The sequence below is a fragment of the Oncorhynchus mykiss genome, chromosome 5, assembly GCF_013265735.2.
Source record: "Oncorhynchus mykiss isolate Arlee chromosome 5, USDA_OmykA_1.1, whole genome shotgun sequence".
Taxonomy (NCBI): domain Eukaryota; kingdom Metazoa; phylum Chordata; class Actinopteri; order Salmoniformes; family Salmonidae; genus Oncorhynchus; species Oncorhynchus mykiss.
The window spans coordinates 17852026-17875483 of NC_048569.1; the positions used below are offsets into that span (position 1 = coordinate 17852026).

The 23458-nt window shown below is 44.5% G+C and overlaps 1 protein-coding gene and 1 long non-coding RNA gene across 20 annotated transcripts in view; one reads left to right on the top strand and one right to left on the bottom strand.

Annotated features, from left to right (window-relative positions):
- The window catches only part of LOC110523357 (F-BAR domain only protein 2), a 79733-nt gene extending 60166 nt beyond the window's left edge, over nucleotides 1–19567 (top strand). For 4 of the 12 annotated variants that reach the window (XM_036976969.1, XM_036976970.1, XM_036976971.1 and 1 more), the window contains 12 exons: nucleotides 1027–1107; nucleotides 1836–2450; nucleotides 2894–3006; nucleotides 4838–4970; nucleotides 5310–5396; nucleotides 6957–7016; nucleotides 7624–7735; nucleotides 12033–12188; nucleotides 13266–13398; nucleotides 15139–15338; nucleotides 15559–15788; nucleotides 16112–19567. In XM_036976969.1, coding sequence (XP_036832864.1) covers nucleotides 1027–1107; nucleotides 1836–2450; nucleotides 2894–3006; nucleotides 4838–4970; nucleotides 5310–5396; nucleotides 6957–7016; nucleotides 7624–7735; nucleotides 12033–12188; nucleotides 13266–13398; nucleotides 15139–15338; nucleotides 15559–15788; nucleotides 16112–16134 — 1943 coding nt within the window. In that variant the 3' untranslated portion in view covers nucleotides 16135–19567. The remainder of the gene's footprint in view (nucleotides 1–1026; nucleotides 1108–1835; nucleotides 2451–2893; nucleotides 3007–4837; nucleotides 4971–5309; nucleotides 5397–6956; nucleotides 7017–7623; nucleotides 7736–12032; nucleotides 12189–13265; nucleotides 13399–15138; nucleotides 15339–15558; nucleotides 15789–16111) is intronic. The other 8 variants (XM_036976978.1, XM_036976977.1, XM_036976979.1 and 5 more) reach the window with 6 other exon arrangements.
- LOC110523358 lies at nucleotides 5476–7572 on the bottom strand. Of its 8 annotated transcripts, none has more exons than XR_005051672.1 (5): nucleotides 6844–7572; nucleotides 6532–6758; nucleotides 6035–6474; nucleotides 5874–5996; nucleotides 5476–5840 (listed from the first exon to the last, which is right to left on the bottom strand). It is a non-coding gene; the product is annotated as an uncharacterized LOC110523358 (long non-coding RNA). The 8 variants fall into 8 exon arrangements; XR_005051671.1 differs by having other exon boundaries at nucleotides 6532–6777; nucleotides 6811–7572; XR_005051677.1 differs by having other exon boundaries at nucleotides 6035–6067; nucleotides 6106–6474; nucleotides 6532–7572.
- Nucleotides 19568–23458: the final 3891 nt, after the last annotated feature.

Here is a 23458-nt window from a genome sequence, read left to right on the forward strand (position 1 = left end):
CTGTGTGTGTATGTGGGGGGGGGGCTTTATTTGCATTTGGCTGTGTGTGTGAGGGGGGGGGGCTTTATTTGCATTTGGCTGTGTGTGGGGGGGGGGGCTTTATTTGCATTTGGCTGTGTGTGTGTGGGGGGGGGCTTTATTTGCATTTGGCTGTGTGTGTGTGGGGGGGGGCTTTATTTGCATTTGGCTGTGTGTGTGTGGGGGGGGGCTTTATTTGCATTTGGCTGTGTGTGTGGGGGGGGGGGGCTTTATTTGCATTTGGCTGTGTGTGTGTGTGGGGGGGGGGGCTTTATTTGCATTTGGCTGTGTGTGTGTGTGGGGGGGGGGGGGCTTTATTTGCATTTGGCTGTGTGTGTGGGGGGGGGGCTTTATTTGCATTTGTAAGTACACGTGTGTTTAGTTTATTTTCATTTCCTTTACATCCCTCTTTCTCTCGTTCACACTGTCCTGCCTCTCACTCCAGTACAGATATGTGAGAAGATGGTTTCAGTGCCAAGGGTTATGTAGTGTGGAGTCTCTGTGTGTGACTGACTGACTGACTGTGTGTTGAAATAGTTACGTTAGCACTGACCCATTGCCTGGGTTAATCGTAATCCACAGTTAATTGGCACCTAGTTTGGGTCAGAGGGTTGGCGATAAGGCCTATTGGCATGTATGTTGTCAAACACTATCTCGTTATTGTCAAAAGTTCCTCCTTAAAAGCCAAAAAATCAGTGTAAAGTCCTCTGGTTAGGATACTGTGATGACTCTTAAGTCCTTTAAAGACCTGTTTAAGCTCTCTGTAAAATACAGGCATTACCAGCCATTAATACACACATACAACACATTCATCTGGCCCTGACTGAACTGCAAACATGCATCTGCTTTGGAGTCAGTCATTTGGCAAGCCTGAAAGAGATGATTAGGCTCTAGTTTTATGTGATTATGTAGGGCTTTCTGACTTTGTTCTTTTGCAGGTAGTTATTTTAGCCTATCTCTGTGTGTTAACCCTCCTTTCTCCCCCTTTCCCCCCGCCTCCTCCTCCAGACATCGACTCTCTTTTCCTCTCCATTCCTCTATGTCCTCTACACATTAATGAGTCCCCTGTGTTTCTGCCAGGGGAGGCAGGTAAAAATGTTTGCCCTAGCTGCACCCATTTACACCAGTGTTTTCTGTGCGGTTGCGCTGTACTGAATCAGTGTCCAACTATCTAACCTCCGTTACAAAAAGCCTTAACATTGCATCCAATGTCTTATTCAGTTGCTTGTTGGTGTTTGGTGATTATTTTACTCCAATCCACTCTTTTATTGTAGGATTTCAGTGATGGACTGTTAGTTGTAGTTGTGTATACTTTGTTCAACCAATCCAATGAGGAAGATGGATAACTGAATTAGTGTTGGATTGAGAGCCCTGCCTAGATAAGCTGAGAGCGCTGTGTGGCTCTGCGTGTCTGCGTGGTGTGAGGACCTAACACTCCAAGTCAGAGTAGCTGATATCCTCTCAACCAGCTGTAATCCTCTAACACTATTTATTACCAGTTAAGACTGAAACATGCCAGGCATTCATTCCTGTCACAGCCCGACACTCGCATTGCCTAATGTTGCTCAGAGATTGCATAGGATTGCAGTTCACAGTGAACTATGCCTACACCTGGCTGTTCTATAGATGGAAACTATAGTTTCATTATAGTAGATGGGCATCCCCAAGCCTTGTTCTTTGAGTGAAGAAAAAAAAAATACTAGTTTGTTCAGTATAATGCAACAAAAATCATTATATGACGTAGGAATGTAAAGATGTTTGCATGAGTATCTTTGTAAATGTTAGCTAGTATGGTTCCTCCTTACTCTGTGGTATAGGTTCATCACTCTGCCCTGCCCTGGACTATCATGTGCCATCAACAGATGAGGGGGTGTTACAGCAGGAGTTCTCCTCTCCCCCACTGGCAGACGGCCTGCAGCAGGCCAAAGGAGAGGTCGCCCCTCTACCTTCCTCCACCACCACTACTACCACCACCACCTTCTCTCCATGGAACTCACCAGCTGACCCCTTTCTGGCCCTGAAGCCCATCCCAGCCCGGGCCCAGAGGACCCCCATCACCCGGCAGGATGAGCCCATAGAACCAACCCCAGGCCCAGACCCAACCAGCGTGCCTCAGGGAGAGAACCAGTCTGCCTTTACCAGGTCCCAGAGCCAGTGGATCGACGTCAACCACGACTTTGTGCCAGTCCGACGCCAGCAGAGCTGCTGTCCGGGTACAGGTCCGGTCAACCGCGACCGGACCCAGTCTAACCCTCCTACCGGCAGGCCTCAGTCTTGCCGGTCCATCTGTTTCTTCTCTGATGACCCCGCTGATCCCTATAATAAGATGGTGCTGAGCAGTGGGGTTGTGGAGGTCAGCACCTCCTCTGTCCCTGAGGTCTTTTCAGCACTGACAGTGGGGGTGGCAGCAGCAGCTAGCCAAGCACACAATGGTAACCTCTAGCATGGCATAAACTAGTAGTGTCAAGTTCTGCCTTTGCCATTTTTCTCTTTTGTACTACTTTTTAAAACCATTTTTTTCAGTTTCCAGCTTTTATAACTATTATTTTATTTCAACCTTATTTACAATATGTTTGGTTGTATAATGTATTTTTTATTTAATGTGTGTTTTTGTTTTGAGGGGCATATGCTTGTCTGCCTTTAGAGAATTGTTAACACAGTTTTGTGAGTGATCGGAATTTTGTTCTGTATTTTATGTTTCAGAATTTGTGCATGTCTTGACTTCTGTGTTGATGAGTGATGTTTAAAAAGTAAAAAATGCACGGAACCTGTTAAGAATTGTATCAGAAGTATATTACATATAGTGCAGCATGTTTTACCTCATCATACCCTGGATTCTTAGTCCTTTCCTTTTTGTCTCCCCTCCTCCCTGCAGTGCCTGCCCTGGCCAGACCCACTACCCCTCAAACTGGGGCCATGGTGGCTCCTCCACGACCCTCTTCCAGACCCAAACTACCCACAGGAAAACTCACAGGAATCAATGAAATTGTGAGTACCCTCCCAGTATCAATCTCAATTCAGAGTACCTGCCCAGCGTCAATCTCAATTCAGAGTACCTGCCCAGCGTCAATCTCAATTCAGAGTACCTGCCCAGCGTCAATCTCAATTCAGAGTACCTGCCCAGCGTCAATCTCCACCGAGAGTACCTGCCCAGCGTCAATCTCCACCGAGAGTACCTGCCCAGCGTCAATCTCCACCGAGAGTACCTGCCCAGCGTCAATCTCCACCGAGAGTACCTGACCATCGTCAATCTCCACCGAGAGTACCTACCTGCCCATCGTCAATCTCCACCGAGAGTACCTACCTGCCCATCGTCAATCTCCACCGAGAGTACCTACCTGCCCATCGTCAATCTCCACCGAGAGTACCTGCCCAGCGTCAATCTCCACCGAGAGTACCTGCCCAGCGTCAATCTCCACCGAGAGTACCTGCCCAGCGTCAATCTCCACCGAGAGTACCTGACCATCGTCAATCTCCACCGAGAGTACCTACCTGCCCATCGTCAATCTCCACCGAGAGTACCTACCTGCCCATCGTCAATCTCCACCGAGAGTACCTACCTGCCCATCGTCAATCTCCACCGAGAGTACCTACCTGCCCATCGTCAATCTCCACCGAGAGTACCTACCTGCCCATCGTCAATCTCCACCGAGAGTACCTACCTGCCCATCGTCAATCTCCACCGAGAGTACCTACCTGCCCATCGTCAATCTCCACCGAGAGTACCTACCTGCCCATCGTCAATCTCCACCGAGAGTACCTACCTGCCCATCGTCAATCTCCACCGAGATTACCTACCTGCCCATCGTCAATCTCCACCGAGAGTACCTACCTGCCCATCGTCAATCTCCACCGAGAGTACCTACCTGCCCATCGTCAATCTCCACCGAGAGTACCTACCTGCCCATCGTCAATCTCCACCGAGAGTACCTACCTGCCCATCGTCAATCTCCACCGAGAGTACCTACCTGCCCATCGTCAATCTCCACCGAGAGTACCTACCTGCCCATCGTCAATCTCCACCGAGAGTACCTACCTGCCCATCGTCAATCTCCACCGAGAGTACCTACCTGCCCATCGTCAATCTCCACCGAGAGTACCTACCTGCCCATCGTCAATCTCCACCGAGATTACCTACCTGCCCATCGTCAATCTCCACCGAGAGTACCTACCTGCCCATCGTCAATCTCCACCGAGAGTACCTACCTGCCCATCGTCAATCTCCACCGAGAGTACCTACCTGCCCATCGTCAATCTCCACCGAGAGTACCTGCCCAGCGTCAATCTCCACCGAGAGTACCTGCCCAGCGTCAATCTCCACCGAGAGTACCTACCTGCCCATCGTCAATCTCCACCGAGAGTACCTACCTGCCCAGCGTCAATCTCCACCGAGAGTACCTACCTGCCCAGCGTCAATCTCCACCGAGAGTACCTACCTGCCCATCGTCAATCTCCACCGAGAGTACCTACCTGCCCATCGTCAATCTCCACCGAGAGTACCTACCTGCCCATCGTCAATCTCCACCGAGAGTACCTACCTGCCCATCGTCAATCTCCACGAGAGTACCTACCTGCCCATCGTCAATCTCCACCGAGAGTACCTGCCAACTATCTGATAGAGAATCTGCAGTATCTTCACTAGACTTAGAGAACCTAAACTGTGGGCATCAGAGTATTGATTTGTGGAACCATTCTCTATTGATTCATGATAATGGACTACATTTATTTTTTTGCTCTTGTTATTTACACTGTATGGGGTTAATTAGTGGAATCCATTACCATTGGTTGATTTCTGGGTTTGTGCTGTCCAACCAACCAGGTGCAGCCGTTCAGCCCGACCAAGATGTTGTCCAACGCCAGTCCTCCTCCGGCTGCTCCCCTGGCCCGGGCAGAGAGCTCCTCCTCCCTGTCCTCTACCGCCTCTCTCAGTGCCTCCAACACACCCACAGTGGGTAAGGATTAAGGACATAACCAAGCTCCATCACCTCCTCTCTCTATGGTCATCTCTTCACTTCTCCTCTTTTACAGTCTTCTTCTCTCCATTCCCCTCTTCTCCTTTCACCCCGTCTCCCTCAATTCATATTTCTTTACTACTTCCTCTCATCCCTCTTCTCCCTTGTATTCCCTTTCCTCTCCTCCTTCCTCTTTTATATAGTCCCTCTCCTCCCTCTCGTATTTCCTTTCCTCTCCTCCCTTATATATTTCCTCCCCTCTCACCTAACCTAAACCCACTTCTTGTCTTTAAACCTTATTGGGTTTCTCTCCTTCTCTCACTCCCCTCCTCCTCACAGGGCCTGAGCGTATCTTCCGTCCCTCCCTCTCCTCTCCGGAACCAGAGTTCCTCCTTTCTCCCTGTCCTCTGTTTCTCCTCAGCCAAAGTGAGTCTCCTCTCTTCCTCCTTCTCCCTCTTCTGCAGTGGTTCCTAACCAGGGGTACTAGGACCTGGGGGTACTTGGTCTATCCACAGGGGTACTAGGACCTGGGGGTACTTGGTCTATCCACAGGGGTACTAGGACCCCTGGGGGTACTAGGTCTATCCACATGGGTACTAGGACACCTGGGGGTACTAGGGCTATCCACAGGGGTAATAGGACCCCTCGGGGTACTAGGTCTATCCACATGGGTACTAGGACACCTGGGGGTACTAGGTCTATCCACAGGGGTAATAGGACCATCTCACCTGCCCAGTACCATCTCACCTGCCCAGTACCATCAATCTCACCTCATCTCACCTGCCCAGTACCATCAATCTCACCTCATCTCACCTGCCCAGTACCATCTCACCTGCCCAGTACCATCTCACCTGCCCAGTACCATCTCACCTGCCCAGTACCATCAATCTCACCTCATCTCACCTGCCCAGTACCATCTCACCTGCCCAGTACCATCAATCTCACCTCATCTCACCTGCCCAGTACCATCTCACCTGCCCAGTACCATCTCACCTGCCCAGTACCATCAATCTCACCTCATCTCACCTGCCCAGTACCATCTCACCTGCCCAGTACCATCTCACCTGCCCAGTACCATCAATCTCACCTCATCTCACCTGCCCAGTACCATCTCACCTGCCCAGTACCATCTCACCTGCCCAGTACCATCAATCTCACCTCATCTCACCTGCCCAGTACCATCAATCTCACCTCATCTCACCTGCCCAGTACCATCTCACCTGCCCAGTACCATCTCACCTGCCCAGTACCATCAATCTCACCTCATCTCACCTGCCCAGTACCATCAATCTCACCTCATCTCACCTGCCCAGTACCATCTCACCTGCCCAGTACCATCTCACCTGCCCAGTACCATCAATCTCACCTCATCTCACCTGCCCAGTACCATCTCACCTGCCCAGTACCATCTCACCTGCCCAGTACCATCTCACCTGCCCAGTACCATCTCACCTGCCCAGTACCATCTCACCTGCCCAGTACCATCAATCTCACCTCATCTCACCTGCCCAGTACCATCTCACCTGCCCAGTACCATCTCACCTGCCCAGTACCATCTCACCTGCCCAGTACCATCAATCTCACCTCATCTCACCTGCCCAGTACCATCTCACCTGCCCAGTACCATCTCACCTGCCCAGTACCATCAATCTCACCTCATCTCACCTGCCCAGTACCATCTCACCTGCCCAGTACCATCAATCTCACCTCATCTCACCTGCCCAGTACCATCAATCTCACCTCATCTCACCTGCCCAGTACCATCTCACCTGCCCAGTACCATCTCACCTGCCCAGTACCATCTCACCTGCCCAGTACCATCAATCTCACCTCATCTCACCTGCCCAGTACCATCAATCTCACCTCATCTCACCTGCCCAGTACCATCAATCTCACCTCATCTCACCTGCCCAGTACCATCAATCTCACTGCTTTCTGTGACTTTTTGGTTTCTTTCCTATTTTTCTTTCGTTGGGCCTTTTAAAGAGGATGATGGTTTCATCGGGAAGCTGCCCACCTTTGAGAAGTGCTGTGAAACGCCTGCAGGTAGGGCGTGTGGTCAATCAGCCCGGACACGCGCCTATTTGTGACACACTAACAACGGCCACTCGGATTTGCTGTGTGCTCGCCAATGTCTGCCTGCTCATGAAAAATATATCTTGTTAAAGTGTCTCTGTCAGCGTAATCAACATAATAACGAGTTCAGCATGGTCGTGTTCTGTTCAATAACAAATAACAAGTTGGAAGGTAGGAAGTTCATTCCAGTATTTAACGTTCTTACTCAAAGATCCCTAACAGTTATTCATTCAAGTGATGAATGGTAACCTGACTTAGTAATACCTCCTCTTTTATTCAAACAAAATGTAATTCCTAGACAGGTTTGATTATTTTTGCATGTAATGCCTTGGATATTTTGAAATGGAATTGTTCCTAATTTTCTTCGTAATGACTGACCTTATTTGGTAACTTAACTGTGTGATGCTTTTGATGTTGAATTTATGTACTCTTCAGTAATAATAACAGTACACTCATTCCATCTCGTTTGGTCTTACTCTCTCTTCCTCTCAACCTGTCCCGCTCCCTCTTTACCTCCCTCTCTCTCTACCTCACTCCATTTCACCCCCCCCCCCCCCTCATTCTCTCCCACTCTCAGGGACGTCTCGCGGTCCCAGCCCAGTGACCCTGGCGTCCCAGGATGCCTTGCCCATTGCTGTGGCCTTCACAGAGTCTGTTAATGCCTACTTCAAAGGAGCTGATCCCGCTAAGTGAGTCTCACATGACCACGTACAGCTCAGAGAGCTGGCCCCAGCCTGGGTCTGACACACTGCACGCAAGCCAACATACACCTCACACGTACAGTACCAGTCAACATTTTGGACACACCTACTCATTCAAGGTTTTTTTTCTTTTTTTCTTCCTGTTTTATACATTGTAGAATAATAGTGAAGATGTCAAAACCATTAAATAACACATATGGTATCATGTGGTAGCCAAAAAAGTGTTAAACTAATAAAAATATATTTGAGATTCTTCAGAGTAGCCACCTTTTGCCTTGATGACAGCTTTGCACACTCTTGGCATTCTCTCAACCAGCTTCACCTGGAATGTTTTTCTAACAGTCTTGAAGGAGTTCCCACATATGCTGAGCACTTGTTGGCTGCTTTTCCTTCACTCTGCATTCCAACTCATCCCAAACCATATCAATTGGGTTGAGGTTGGTGATTGTGGAGGCCAGGTCATCTGATGCAGCATTCTATCACTCTCCTTCTTGGTCAAATAGCCCTTACACAGCCTGGAGGTGTGTGTTTGGTCATTGTCCTGTTGAAAAACAAATTAACTAAGCTCAAACCAGATGGGATGGTGTGTGCCTTGAATGATGTGTGCCTTGGGATGATTAAGTGTGCCTTGAATTCTAAATAAATCACAGACAGTGTCACCAGCAATGCACCATCACACCTCCTTCTCCATGCTTCACGGTGGGAACCACACGTGCGGTTGGAACCACGTGATTTCTTTGCAGCAATTCGACCATGAAGGCCTGATTCCTGCAGTCTCCTCTGAACAGTTGATGATGAGATGTGTCTGTTACTTGAACTCTGTGAAGCATTTATTTGGGCTGCAATCTGAGACTGGTAACTAATGAACTTATACTCTGCAGCAGAGGTAACTCTGGGTCTTCCTTACCTGTGGCGGTCCTCATTAGAGCCAGTTTCATCATAGCGCTTGATGGTTGTTGCGACTGCATTGACTGACCTTCATGTCTTAAAGTAATGGACTGGCATTTCGATTTTCTTATTTGAGCTGTTCTTGCCATAATATGGACTTGGTCTTCTACTAAATAGGGCTAAATTCCACAAATTAACTTTTAACAAGGCAGGGTTGATTACTTTTTTGGTTACTACATGATTTCATATGTGTTATTTCATAGTGTTGATGTCTTCACTATTATTCTACAATGTAGAAAATAGTAAGAAATAAAGAAAAACACAGGAATGAGGTGGTGTGTCCAAACCTTTGACTGGTACTGTAAACACACATACCACTACACACACACCGTGAACAGCCATTGGGGCATACACTGGGCATATACTAGAAACACCTTCCTAATATTGAGTTGCACCCCCTTTTTCCCTCAGAACAGCCTCAATTTGTCAGGGCATGGACTCCTGTCTCCTATTCCTGTCAAGCATTCCACAGGGATGCTGGCCCATGTGACTCCAGTAATTCTGACAGTTGTGTCAAGTTGGCTGGATGTCCTTTGGGTGGTGGACCATTCTTGATACATACGGGAATCTTGAGTGTGTTGCAGTTATTGACACACTCAAACCGGTTCGCCTGGCACCTACTACTATACCCCATTCAGGCACCTAAATCTTTTGTCTTGCCTATTCACCCTCTGAATGGCACACACATACAATCCATGTTTCAATGGATTAAAAGGCTTAAAAATCCTTCTTTAGGCCTCCCGAGTGGCGCAGCGATCAAAGGTGTCATTACAGACCTGGGTTCGATCCCGGGGTCTATCACAACAATAAGGCATCATAGTATTCACCTGGTCAGTCTGTCATGGAAAGAGCAGTTCTTAATGTTTTGTAAACTCATACTGCATACTGGTATTCAACTCGTCCATACACATAATATGTTTCACAAATAATTACACAGGCTAAACTTTGCTCCATATTTCACACTTATCTTACCCAAGCCTGACGAGCCGCTGGCCCTCTCTGTCTCTCGGTCTCTCTGTGTGTGTGTGTGTGTGTGTCAGGGTTTCCGTTAGGAAAATGTGGTGCTGGACATTTAACCGGCAGCATTTTAATTTACCAGACATTTAAGAAATGTACTGGACCCATGTGCATTGGCTGAGTAACCTGATTAGGACGTCCCCCCCACAGGACTCAGAATGACAGAAATCACATTTACTTTATGGTATTTCATCTTAACACAACATGCAACTCAACGATGGAATGGTTTGCGTCCTCCTTACTGATTTCCAAAGCGCAGTTTGAAGATGTAAGAATAACTGTCCACATATACTTTTCCTCAGCCAACAAGATGAGTAGCGAACAGCAAAATCACTGCCCTATGTCAATCTACTATCCCCCGTAGTAAAAACGTTGACATATCCTATTGGTCATCTTGCCATTCTGTGTGAGAAAATATATATTTATAAGTGCAGCAATGTGCACAATGCAGTAGACTACGCGCACATGTGAGCGGTTTCATGAGATGAAAATATCTGAGAAATTTAGAGAGAGGGAGAGATCTAAAGACTAGCATGGGTTACGAATATGACTAGGATTGTGCCTTTGGCTACTGGCCAATTAAATACATTTGATTTGAAAAGCAATAGAATGTGAGAGAAATAGGCTACTGGTTTCAATGGCACATGGAAGTCTTTATAAAAGAATTGCCTGCGTGTTTGGTGGGATTTTTGCTAGGCTATTTTGAAGCAAGGTAAGAAATTCCACGTAATATGTAGTAAAATGTTCAAGTTTAAAGTAATTAAAGCATATGTTTTCAAAATGCATACTACCTCCAGCTCATTGAAAAGTGGTGTGTGATGCGCTGAAGCCTGCCTAGTTGCCTATGCACTTGAATGGGAAGTACACTTAAATGACCAGAAAAAAAAAAAAATAGTAGCTCTTTTTAATCGTGGCCATTGTTTTTAACACGCAATTGCATTTAGAATTGCTACTCAATTATTGGGCTTATAAAAGTTTCACTCCAGCAGCAACAGACAGCTGTTTGATGAGCTGTAGCAGCTCTCGTGCTACATCGTATTTCAATCAATTAATAGGCTGAAATGCCCCTTTTTTCTTTTCTCCCTGACAATTGGCTGGCGCCAATTTGATTTGTTTCATTTTATATTTGGGGGGTCAAAATCCATCTATTAGCGGTTAGCGGAAACCCTGGTGTGTTCATGTGTGTGTCTGCCTGTGTGGAATGTTTTAGATTTTGGTAGGCCGACACCATTCTTTCAGAGTGGATAACCCACACGGGGTAGATTATAGTCTGGGGCAGAGAAAACATACACCCCTTTATTGGTTAACTGCTGTTAAATTGCTGCTGTGCAAAAGGCTTATTTTTGCAGGGATTAGCGAAGGGAACATTTCATAAGCATTGCAGCAGACACACAGGGCAGGGTTACAGCTTGCACATGGACCACACTGCAGCAGACACACAGGGCAGGGTTACAGCTTGCACATGGACCACACTGCAGCAGACACACAGGGCAGGGTTACAGCTTGCACATGGACCACACTGCAGCAGACACACAGGGCAGGGTTACAGCTTGCACATGGACCACACTGCAGCAGACACACAGGGCAGGGTTACAGCTTGCACATGGACCACACTGCAGCAGACACACAGGGCAGGGTTACAGCTTGCACATGGACCACACTGCAGCAGACACACAGGGCAGGGTTACAGCTTGCACATGGACCACACTGCAGCAGACACACAGGGCAGGGTTACAGCTTGCACATGGACCACACTGCAGCAGACACACAGGGCAGGGTTACAGCTTGCACATGGACCACACTGCAGCAGACACACAGGGCAGGGTTACAGCTTGCCATGGACCACACTGCAGCGGACACACAGGGCAGGGTTACAGCTTGCACATGGACCACACTGCAGCAGACACACAGGGCAGGGTTACAGCTTGCACATGGACCACACTGCAGCAGACTGGGATGGACTTAGACCAGTTGGGCTTGTTTAGATCTGGACTAAGGTAGCCTTGGACTCGGTCTAATTTAGACTTTGGGCTCTATTTAATAGATGTAAAGGTCATTTCCGATTTGAGCCGATAATGATTTAATAGAGCTCTTGGACTGAGTTGAACTGGCTCTAATTTAGACTTGGACTGAGTTCTATCTGGATTTATATCACTGGACTAACTAAAACTGAGACTGTGTGAACTGCTTCAGGCTATAGCACTCTGTGGTAGACTGGACTAGTGGACAGAGGTTTAAAAACCCTTTGGGTGCTGCTGTGCCCCGGCATAGGGAATGTCACGTTTAACCCTTAATGTGCTGTCACTCCTTTACTCTATAGGTGCATAGTGAAGATCACAGGTGACATGACCCTGTCCTTCCCCATGGGTATCATCAAGGTGTTCACCAGTAACCCCTCCCCTGCTATGCTCACCTTCAAACTGAAGAACACCTCCAAGCTGGAGCAGATCCTCCCCAACCAGACACTACTGTTCAGGTGAGTGGAGAAATTCAAATGTTCAAATAATGTTTTATTCACAGTTGAATGGTTAAACACTCAGACAATGTTTGAATTAACCTGATGGATGTGTAGTTACCATACAGGTGTGTAGGACCACAGAGAAACATTCAGCCAATGATTAGTACTTATTCTATATCAGTAAAGACCGTGTGTGTGTGTGTGTGTGTGTGTGTAGAACCTAAGGAAGTCAAACACTGTTTGAAAACCAAACTGGAGCATGTCAGTCTATCAGGGAGCCAGCCAGTAGGGAGAGATGGGATGAGAGGGACAGAACGGAGGGTGGGGGGGGATTTCATCAGTCATAAAGCTATCATTTTCCTGACAGGGAACTATTTTCCACCATTCCTCCTCAGACATTAGTTTCATAACAAGAGTGTTGCATCAACTTTAAACAAGCTATCACCTCATTCCCCACACGCTATCACCTCATTCCCCACACGCTATCACCTCATTCCCCACACGCTATCACCTCATTCCCCACACGCTATCACCTCATTCCACACACGCTATCACCTCATTCCCCACACGCTATCACCTCATTCCCCACACGCTATCACCTCATTCCACACACGCTATCACCTCATTCCACACACGCTATCACCTCATTCCACACACGCTATCACCTCATTCCCCACACGCTATCACCTCATTCCCCACACGCTATCACCTCATTCCACACACGCTATCATCTCTCAGTTAAAGCTTCTTGTTGTGTTTTCTCTGGGATATCCAGCATGTATCTTGCCATATCCATCTGTATTAGCAGTGAATTGTCAGTGTGAAAGTTTGAGACGTCCACCTAAGTTAGACTCTCTTTGAAGAATGGATTCCTTTTCTTCCCTCTTTTCTTTCTCTCCTTCTTGTTCTGCTTTCTCTGGGTAACCCTGAAACCACATAGCTGGACTAATTGAATCAAATTGAATTCATGATTTAATAGCTGGGTGGCAATAAAAGGGCAATTCTTTCTGAACTATTGGAGCTCTGTACACACACAGAGCCACCAAGCAGAGCAATGAATAATTGAGTCATCGTTTTCCCATGTGTGTGATCCAGTGATCCCTCGCAAAGTGATGCTCATACCAAGGACTTTTGGTTCAACATGCAAGCTCTCACATCGTACCTCAAGAAAGCCTCAGAGCAGAACCCTGCTGCATCCTACTACAACGTTGACATCCTCAAATACCAGGTTGGTCCCAGACTAAACGAAACCATCGTTAGTATACTGTGACCCCTATACCATACACTCACTCTTGTAGTAATAACGCAAAAGTCCAAAAGTAAAATGTTTTTTGACTCCAAATATGACACACTTATTACCATCATTTTGAATTTGTGAATGTATTTAATGTATTGTGAATGTATTAATTGTTTTTGGTATCACATCTTCCTTTCAATCATATTGTCATGTTGGTATGAATGATTTGGGAGACAGGCACAGGAATGTGTAATAGTTTTTTTTTTATTTCTTACCCAAATTACGGCGTGCCGTGTAAAGGCACGGGGACGATGACCAAACAAACACCGTACAAAACACAGGGTAGGAACCCTAACAAACACCATATAAAACACAGGGTAGGAACCCAAACAAACACCATACAAAACACAGGGTAGAAACCCAAACAAACACCGTACAAAACACATGGTAGAACCCAAACAAACACCGTACAAAACACAGGGTAGGAACCCAAACAAACACCATACAAAACACATGGTAGAACCCAAACAAACACCGTACAAAACACATGGTAGAACCCAAACAAACACCATACAAAACACAGGGTAGGAACCCTAACAAACACCATACAAAACACAGGGTAGGAACCCAAACAAACACCATACAAAACACAGGGTAGAAACCCAAACAAACACCGTACAAAACACATGGTAGAACCCAAACAAACACCGTACAAAACACATGGTAGAACCCAAACAAACACCATACAAAACACAGGGTAGGAACCCTAACAAACACCATACAAAACACAGGGTAGGAACCCAAACAAACACCATACAAAACACAGGGTAGAAACCCAAACAAACACCGTACAAAACACATGGTAGAACCCAAACAAACACCGTACAAAACACAGGGTAGGAACCCAAACAAACACCATACAAAACACAGGGTAGGAACCCAAACAAACACCGTACAAAACACAGGGTAGGAACACAAACAAACACCATACAAAACACAGGGTAGGAACCCAAACAAACACCGTACAAAACACAGGGTTGAAACCCAAACAAACACTGTACAAAACACAGGGTAGGAACCCAAACAAACACTGTACAAAACACAGGGTAGGACCCAAACAAACACCATACAAAACACAGGGTAGGAACCCAAACAAACACCATACAAAACACAGGGTAGGAACCCAAACAAACACCGTACAAAACACAGGGTAGAAACCCAAACAAACACCGTACAAAACACATGGTAGAACCCAAACAAACACCGTACAAAACACAGGGTAGGAACCCAAACAAACACTGTACAAAACACAGGGTAGGAACCCAAACAAACACTGTACAAAACACAGGGTAGGAACCCAAACAAACACTGTACAAAACACAGGGTAGGAACCCAAACAAACACTGTACAAAACACAGGGTAGAAACCCAAACAAAAGAGCGAGGAGTACCTCAAATAAATAACACAAGCGCACAATGATTAACACACGGGACGAGACCCCTAATTATCTGCGCAATCCACAATGGCATGAAATCCACAGCACAAGTACTCACATGAACCAACGGACATTGTAACAATAATCGACAGCACAATGGTAAACCAAGGTCACACTATACAATTACTAATCACTGGGAATAGGGGCCAGGTGGTAATGAAAGTTCCGGAGGGATCCGTGACACATAATATTTGCCATTTACCCTCTGACCTCATGCTGTGTCCCTGTGTGTGCAGGTGTCCTCTAAAGGAATCGCATCGACCCCTCTGAACCTGGCAGTGTACTGGAAGTGTGACCCCGCCACCACTGACCTGAGGCTGGACTACCACTACAACCCAGAGTCCATGCTCTGTCCCGGCACTCTCTCCAACGTACAGGTCCTAGTGCATGTAGATGGAGGGGTCACCAACATGCAGTCCCTGCCTAATGCTATCTGGTGAGAGAAACAACCAGAGAACATGTGGACATCAGTACTTTTTAGTTATTGATGCTTTGAATGATTGATTGACTCGTATTGACTGATTGATATGTATATTTCCATTACAAAAGTAGTGATAGTGTATCTATGATTTACATGTCTATGCGACAGAGAGTGGTAGTACAACTACTTGTGTAAGCTACATATTCACAAGTCTTCTTTTGTCTCTTTCCACCAGGAACTCAGAGCTGAACAAGTTTCTCTGGAAGCTGAACGATATCTCTGAGAAGTCTGATAATGAGGGCTCGGGGTCTCTGAGGGCTAAGTTTGAGCTCTCCGACGGCCCGTCCACCCCAACCACCCTGGCTGTGCAGTTTATGAGTGAGGGGAGCACGCTGTCTGGGGTGGACATAGAGCTGTTGGGAACCGGGTACAGACTGTCCCTCAACAAGAAGAGGTTTGCCACAGGTGCGTATAGGACCAAAACCTAGACACAAAATCTGACAACTGATGAAGGCTTGTGCAGCTGAAACATATGGGTGCAGGAATGAAGCAGAGCAGTATAAACTGTGAATGGGGTTTCTTTTTCCCTACTCGCCACACAATCTTTTGTTACCTAGGTAGACGTGATGAGCTACAGATAATACATATGAACTTGTCACCTGTTGTTTCAATGTTCATGTTGTGGCTTGAGGTGAAAATACTTTTCCCTTTTGGTTAGTCAAATGTGAATGATGTGGTCTGTATTGTTGTCTAACCTGAGTGGTCCATGTTTGTGTTCCTTCTCCTAGGTCGTTACATGGCAGACTGTTGAGGGCATACCGTCCTGGACCCCCAAGCACAACGACTTTATAGAACATTTATTTTCAATATTTGAGTCCTTTTTGTCTTATTTATTAAAGGGGAGGTGGAGACTGGAGAGGTGCAGCAAACACACCAGGTTTTATGTGACGCATCCAAACACTTTGCATTATGTCCCAATGTACCCTGTCTGTCTCGAGCAGAGATCTCCTCAGTACAGTAAAGCAGCGCTGAGTATTGAACACTGTTTGAAAAGAAGAAGAATACATGAAATAAAAAATTAAGTTGAGCTGTCAGGAAATGGAAATGTATAGATGTTGAGAAGTGTAATGCTTTCTGATCAATTCAGACTTTTATAAAGTCAGGACCGTAGTGTTTCGTTATGTAACAATGTATGGATTATATATAAATACATATTATATACAAAAAAAAATGTACAAATGAAAACAATCTGCACTAACAATCTAAAAATATATTTGTTCTCTCCTTTGTAAATTGTGTATGTATTCCACTGAAGCTCTTGTAGTAACAAAGATTCTGGGTAAAACAGTGAGAAAAGAGAAGAAAGAGGAGAGGAAATGCCACACTATCCTCCCTCATCCCGCTCTCCTTCTCTTCTCAATTGCAAGTACGATCACTGAGTATTTTACTTTGTGAGACTCAAGTCGTGTTTTTTTCTGATTTACCTTTATTTCCTGGGTTATTTTTATTCTGATCATGTGCAATGAAGAAATGAAGGTATAAGCTGTGTTTTTTTTTTTTTTTTTTACTAAACAGATTCTCTAAAATGTTATCATGGCACAACATTAATCGGTTGTCCTGTCGCTTCTGACAACTGGTAATAACAAAAGGTCAGCTCTCTTTCAAAAGCAAAAAAACTCAACTTAACTGACCTCAGTGCCTCTTTCTTTCTGTGGATAAATTGATTGAAAACGTAGCTACTTTTCTCTAAGCCCTTTTGTATGTTCAAAAGGCACCGCTAACAAAAAGAAAAAACACCAACCTTGTGCAAGTTGTTGTTTTATAATCTTGTTTTTGGATGTTGAAGGGAAAATGCGTCCAGTTTCTACACCAGTCAATCCAAAAGGCATCTGTCTTCCAGAAACTGCTGATCCAGTGGACTCACTGTCTCAGTTCTGTGTCTTTGCTATGATGTTGTCTTTTCTACTGGGGTATTTTTTCTATATTTGATCCGATAGTGATTTTTGTTCCCAAACCGCCTTCGGTCTATTTGAGAGCACTGGACAGCCTACTAGCCGAGCATCTTTATCACAATCTAGCCAAATCAATTCTAGAAATGCCTTAAGAATATATACCTTGTCATCTTTTGATAATGGTAATAAGATGCTATCCAGTTGTGATAGGCTACATTTCTGCCGTGTTTGCCTGTGAGGAGAGAGACAGACAACAGTTTTTGGTGCTGACTCGATTTCATACAGAGAGGTTCATTCTTGCCTTGTATACCAATGGAGGACCAGTATCTAGAAGGGCTACATATCCTAGATGGAGAGATGCCTACACCTTATGTAGCAGTTCTATCAATATCACTAACGTGTGTTTTTGACAACCTTTTCCAATGCCTTCTCCCCAAAACCACAGTTTTGATAGTATAGATAATGATCACTGTACTGTATTTTCATTACAAACATTGATATGGGCACACCAGTAACACTGTGATTGTGGACTGTTAGTGTTCCATCATGTATGTGGCCATCTGAACACTGTATGCTTGTAAACTGCTGGCCCATATCCACAAAGCGTCTCCGAGTAATAGTGCTGATCTAGGATCTGGCCATATAATACGATCAATTATGAACTAAAAGACAACTGATCCTATATCGGCACTCTTACACTGAGACGCTTTGTGGATAACAGACCCTGGTATTTGGTACAGTTGATACTGTTAACGTTCTCGCTGCTTCTGAAATGGCACCCTATGCCCTACAATATATAGCGCAATACTTTTGATCAGTAGTAGTGCACTATGGAATAGGATGCCTTTAAAGAGGCACTATTTGTAGATATGGTTAATCGCATCGCTTACTAGTAAACGTGATCTGACCAAACCTCAATATATAACTTTTCAGCACAACAAAACACCTAGTCCATGTGGCCAGTCTTCTAGAACTATGAGAGAACACCTAGTTCATGTGACCAGTCTTCTAGAACTATGAGAAAGTACCTAGTCCATGTGGCCAGTCTTCTAGAACTATGAGAAAGCACCTAGACCATGTGGCCAGTCTTCTAGAACTATGAGAAAGCACCTAGTCCATGTGGCCAGTCTTCTAGAACTATGAGAGAACACCTAGACCATGTGGCCAGTCTTCTAGAACTATGAGAAAGCACCTAGTCCATGTGGCCAGTCTTCTAGAACTATGAGAGAACACCTAGACCATGTGGCCAGTCTTCTAGAACTATGAGAAAGCACCTAGACCATGTGGCCAGTCTTCTAGAACTATGAGAAAGCACCTAGACCATGTGGCCAGTCTTCTAGAACTATGAGAGAACACCTAGACCATGTGGCCAGTCTTCTAGAACTATGAGAAAGCACCTAGTCCATGTGGCCAGTCTTCTACGACTATGAGAAAGCACCTAGTCCATGTGGCCAGTCTTCTACGACTATGAGAAATGTGATTATTGTTTAACAATGTTGATCGAGATGTATTTGTGAAGTCAATGTCTAAAATAGGATTTATTTTGTATACAGTACAATAAGTCAGAATTGTGTTTTGTAAGGCATGGATTAATCATCACGGTTTGAATTATTGGTCCTGTTTTATTTGTATGTATAAGGTTTTTAAGGATGATATTTGTTGAAGATACAGTTTAAGACTCCACCTTCAGTAGAATTGTAGAGGCAAATACTAACTTTATTTGAATGAGGGGTAAAATTATACACAAATAATATTTTCCAGAACACTTTTTATATGGCCCAACCAAATAATGTGTGACTATCCGAATGGAGTTGGAGTTTACTAAACTAAAGCGTTATCATGGAAATCCAACGTAGCATGTAAGGAACGTTTTAAAGAGAGGAACAGCGTATCAAAATCAGATTTTTTTTAATTTTTATGGAGTTCTCCTTAAAATATCATATCAACAGCGCCGGCTACTCTCGATCCACCCACTAAGATCAGAGAAACCCCCACGCAGAAACTGAATATATATGCAAAGTATATTTAGCGAGCTGGTTCTTGCTGTCTCTGCATAGCATCCAGTGATTCTTTTTTTTTTCTTTCTTGGAGCTTGTCATTATGATTTTTGTTTGTTTATATGTCTATGTCAAAAGGAGAGTTTAGTTTAATTTCTCATCAAATGTACATTTTTACAAATATCTCAGCCACTTTGTTTTTTCTGTTCACTTTATGATCCATCTCAATGTGCCTGTATTAAATGTATAATATATGATTATATACCTATATATAAAAATGACTACTTAAAATTGTCTCCTGTATGTTTTTCTGTCCAGTTTGTTTTTTCTTACTGTGTACCTGTGTGAATCATTTAGATTCTGGATCCTAGATTCTAGGATCATTGCTTCTATTAAATCATGATATAATATTGTCAAGGGGAGATCATTCAGATATCATGGTCTTGTCTAATAATTTTCAGACATGAACCCTATGTCAACTAAAGTTCTTGGCTCCATATTTAGGCCACTATGTACAAGAACGATCTGTAAGGGACACACTTGCATAGCGTTGCATTTTAAACGATAGAGGTCAATTTCTGGGTCGGATTCTCGAGTTAGGCATGATTTTGTTTGGGGACTGCAACAAGCTCAAGCTCTGAAGGGAAACCCGAGTGTGCGTGCCGAGGCTGAGGAGACTTTGTCACAGTACTATGAACCCTATGTTACAGCAGTGCCGTTTTGCTTCAATAACAAACCCAAGTGGAGAGTTTTACCTATTGACCTCCCAGAGATCTCATTAAATTCAACTGACTGGCTTTTGCCTCTACTCTCCTGGCTCTGCTTCATTCAGCACCACAGAGGTCTATGCGAACTCCTTCAGAGTTAAGTCAACAAATGACAGGTTATGCTTAGGATGACTATATTCTCTTGAGTTGTGTAATTTTTTGCATGGGGGGAAAGGACTTGGTGTGGAGTAAATAGGAGATCCTGGTAGACTCACTGCTCATATGAACGTTCCTGGCTGAGGTTGTTTTTCTTCAGGGAGGCTGCGTTGGCCTTCTGAGACTGACACATCACAATAATTTAATATGAACACACTGGTACACCTTTAGCCTCATTTATACAGATAAAATGTGTTCAATCTTGAGACATAATTGGGATTGAATATTCAATATACTGGTACAGTGTGTACTGTATGCATTGCTTCATTTTCCTCAATGTCTGACCATTTTGTAGAATTATGTTCCATACGGCCACTGTCTGTACAGCACTGTCTTTTATTCAAGATATATCATTCTGAACATTTCATAACGAGGGCATCGAAGCTATTTCACACGTGATGTAGTGTATAACCAGTGGTGAGGGAGAGGATGTGTCGCGGGAGACTAGACGAGAGCGTCAGGCTTTGAGGCTGAGGTAATGGCGTGTGTGTGCTGGCACTACATCTCCTTGTGCGTATTTACACAGCCGGTCATGCCTTATGTCACAGCTACTCCACTTCCAGACCACCTTGCTAATTGAAATAAAGCTTCTCTGAGCCACCCTGTCAGTCCACAAGCACATGTGAACCATCAGTGTGTTCACTTCCCTCTCTCCCTGTCCACCTCACTCAGACCTCTGGCTGTGGCGTGTGTGTGATCTGGGCATGGGCTCTGTGTGTGTGTGTGCACACATTCAACTCTACTTTTTTGTGGAGCTGTGTGGCTAATCCACTGACAGCATTGATCTGGATGATCAGAGGATCTGGAGTCTATTGAGAGGGTCTAAGAAGGTGGTGTTGGTTGAGAAAATATATTTCAGTTATAGATTGAAAGATGATAGTGTATTCTTAGACTATACTCATGAAGGTCTGTGAATCTGGTATGGATTAAGAGGGTCTGTGTCTGTAGTATTTAAGGATCTGTGTCTGGTATAGATTGAGGTTCAGTGTAGTAAGTGTTCTGGACTTGTTTAGCACCCCCTAGAGGCAGTTTAAGTACAGCAGCTAGAATTGACCTGTTTGTGTCATGTGACAGGAAGCCGTTTCAGAAGAAGTAATGTGTGAGATTTGCAGGTGTGACAGAGTAGTAATGTGCAATGTGTGTAAGTACATTTGTTTATTAACACATGTTTCTATTTCTCCCTATGGACAACTAGCTTAGCAATATCAAGCATACAGTTGCATTCTAGTAACTTTATTTTATTTTTGACTCTAGATTGAGTACTCTTATTGCTCATTTTGTACATTTATTGCAGTTATAGTGGAAGACATTCTGTGCTCTATACTACTGTAACTGAAAACATGTACTTTTGTGTTTGTTGCAGTTTCAGACTGTGATTCAAGTAAACTTCCAAAACGGCACCATGCTTCTCACAGATTATTATTATTTAAATGAATGTTTATCTAACTGGATAAGGGCTACTGTACATTTAGCGAGCCCAATATAGTAAGACTTGTATGCCTCCACTCCTATAGAAATCAGAAAGGAGAAATTAAAACGGTAATACTTTGTCAAAATCAGGCAATACTAGCCAACCATGAATTACTTTACCCTCCTCACATCCCTTTGCAAGACGTTGGCAACTTGCCAGTCAGAGCTCCAGTGGAAGAGGTCCTGGTACAGCCCCAGGAGAGGGTGGAGGAGATGTTAGCTGTCAACAACCAGAGCATCAACAGAACTTTCAAAAGTATATCCCCCCCCCCCCAGCAGATTATGTTGAAAAATGTGTCTTAAACAGAACCGAACAAAGCGGGGAGGGACCTACCTGAATTTGTTCAATAGAAACTTTAATTTTCATTGCAAAACGCAACTGTTTGGACTACTGATTACACCTCGGGTTCAGGTGGCAGTATGCCCACAAACTATTTCCACACGACATTGACCTCTACATTGCATCGCTGACCTCGTGCCACAGCGGGCTTCTGTGATGATGGTCCCCATGGTTGTGCATCACACAAACAAACAAATACAACAGCCACAACTAATATATCACAACTCCATAATATAGCCATATTCGCAAGCTGACCACAAAACACTCACAAACATAATTTTTGCTTCTGAGTTGGTTATATTCTGAATTGTGTTAATTTGTGAGTTACTCCACCCACTTGTTAGGAGTGGAACGGCCCTGTGGCATTTAGATAAACTCTACTCTCAGGGGAGAGCACAGAAATAGATTGTGTAGAATTCCACATTATAGTGTGGCACCATTAAAGTAAGCAACCACTTATTTGGATTTCTCATACATTCTATTTCTATGGATGATATCTCTGAGCCTTTGTTTATTTTTATTTTTGTCTCCGCTGAGAGGAATCAAGAATCAATTGATTTGATTGAGTTGGAAAATCTCTTGAACTGAAAAAATGCAGGGACAACTTATTTGATCATTTGGTTCCATAAATTACATTTGGCAATAGGGGAGGGATTCTTTTTAATATTAAGGCTGAGTGCAACAATTCAGCCTTATCCAACTAGGCCTAAGTGTAGCTGTGTAAGGAAAATACAATCCCTTCTCCCAAGATTATCTCTACTGGGTCATCCAAAGACAAGTGGGGGTCTAAGTTCTTGTCAGACTGACCCACAAGGTAAAGTAACAATATTTGTCTCATTGCCTGAGACATTCAAATGAATGTACATATTTGGGGTAAACATACTGTACCAGTCAAAGTTGGGACACACCTACTGATTCAAAGTTTTCTTTATGTTTACTATGTTCTACATTGTAGAATAATAGTGGAGACATCAACACTATGAAATGACACATATGGAATCATGTAGTAACCAAAAAAGTATTAAACAAATCAAAATATATTTTATATACTTCAAAGTAGCCACCCACAGCTTTGCACATTCTTGGCATTCTCTCAACTAGCTTCACCTGGAATGCTTTTCTAACAGTCTTGAAGGAGTTCCAATGTATGCCGAGCACTTGCTGGCTGCTTTTTCTTCACTCTGTGGTCCAACTCATCCCAAACCATCTCAATTGGGTTGAGGTCAGGTGATTGTGGAGGCCAGGTCATCTGATGCAGCACTCCATCACTCTCCTTCTTAGTAAAATAGCCCTTACACAGCATGGAGGTGTGTGTGGGTCATTGTCCTGTTGAAAAACAAATGATAGTACCACTAAGCGCAAACCAGATGGGATGGCGTATCGCTGCAGAATGCTGTGGTAGTCATGCTGGCTAAGTGTGCCTTGAATTCTAAATAAATCACAGACAGTGTCA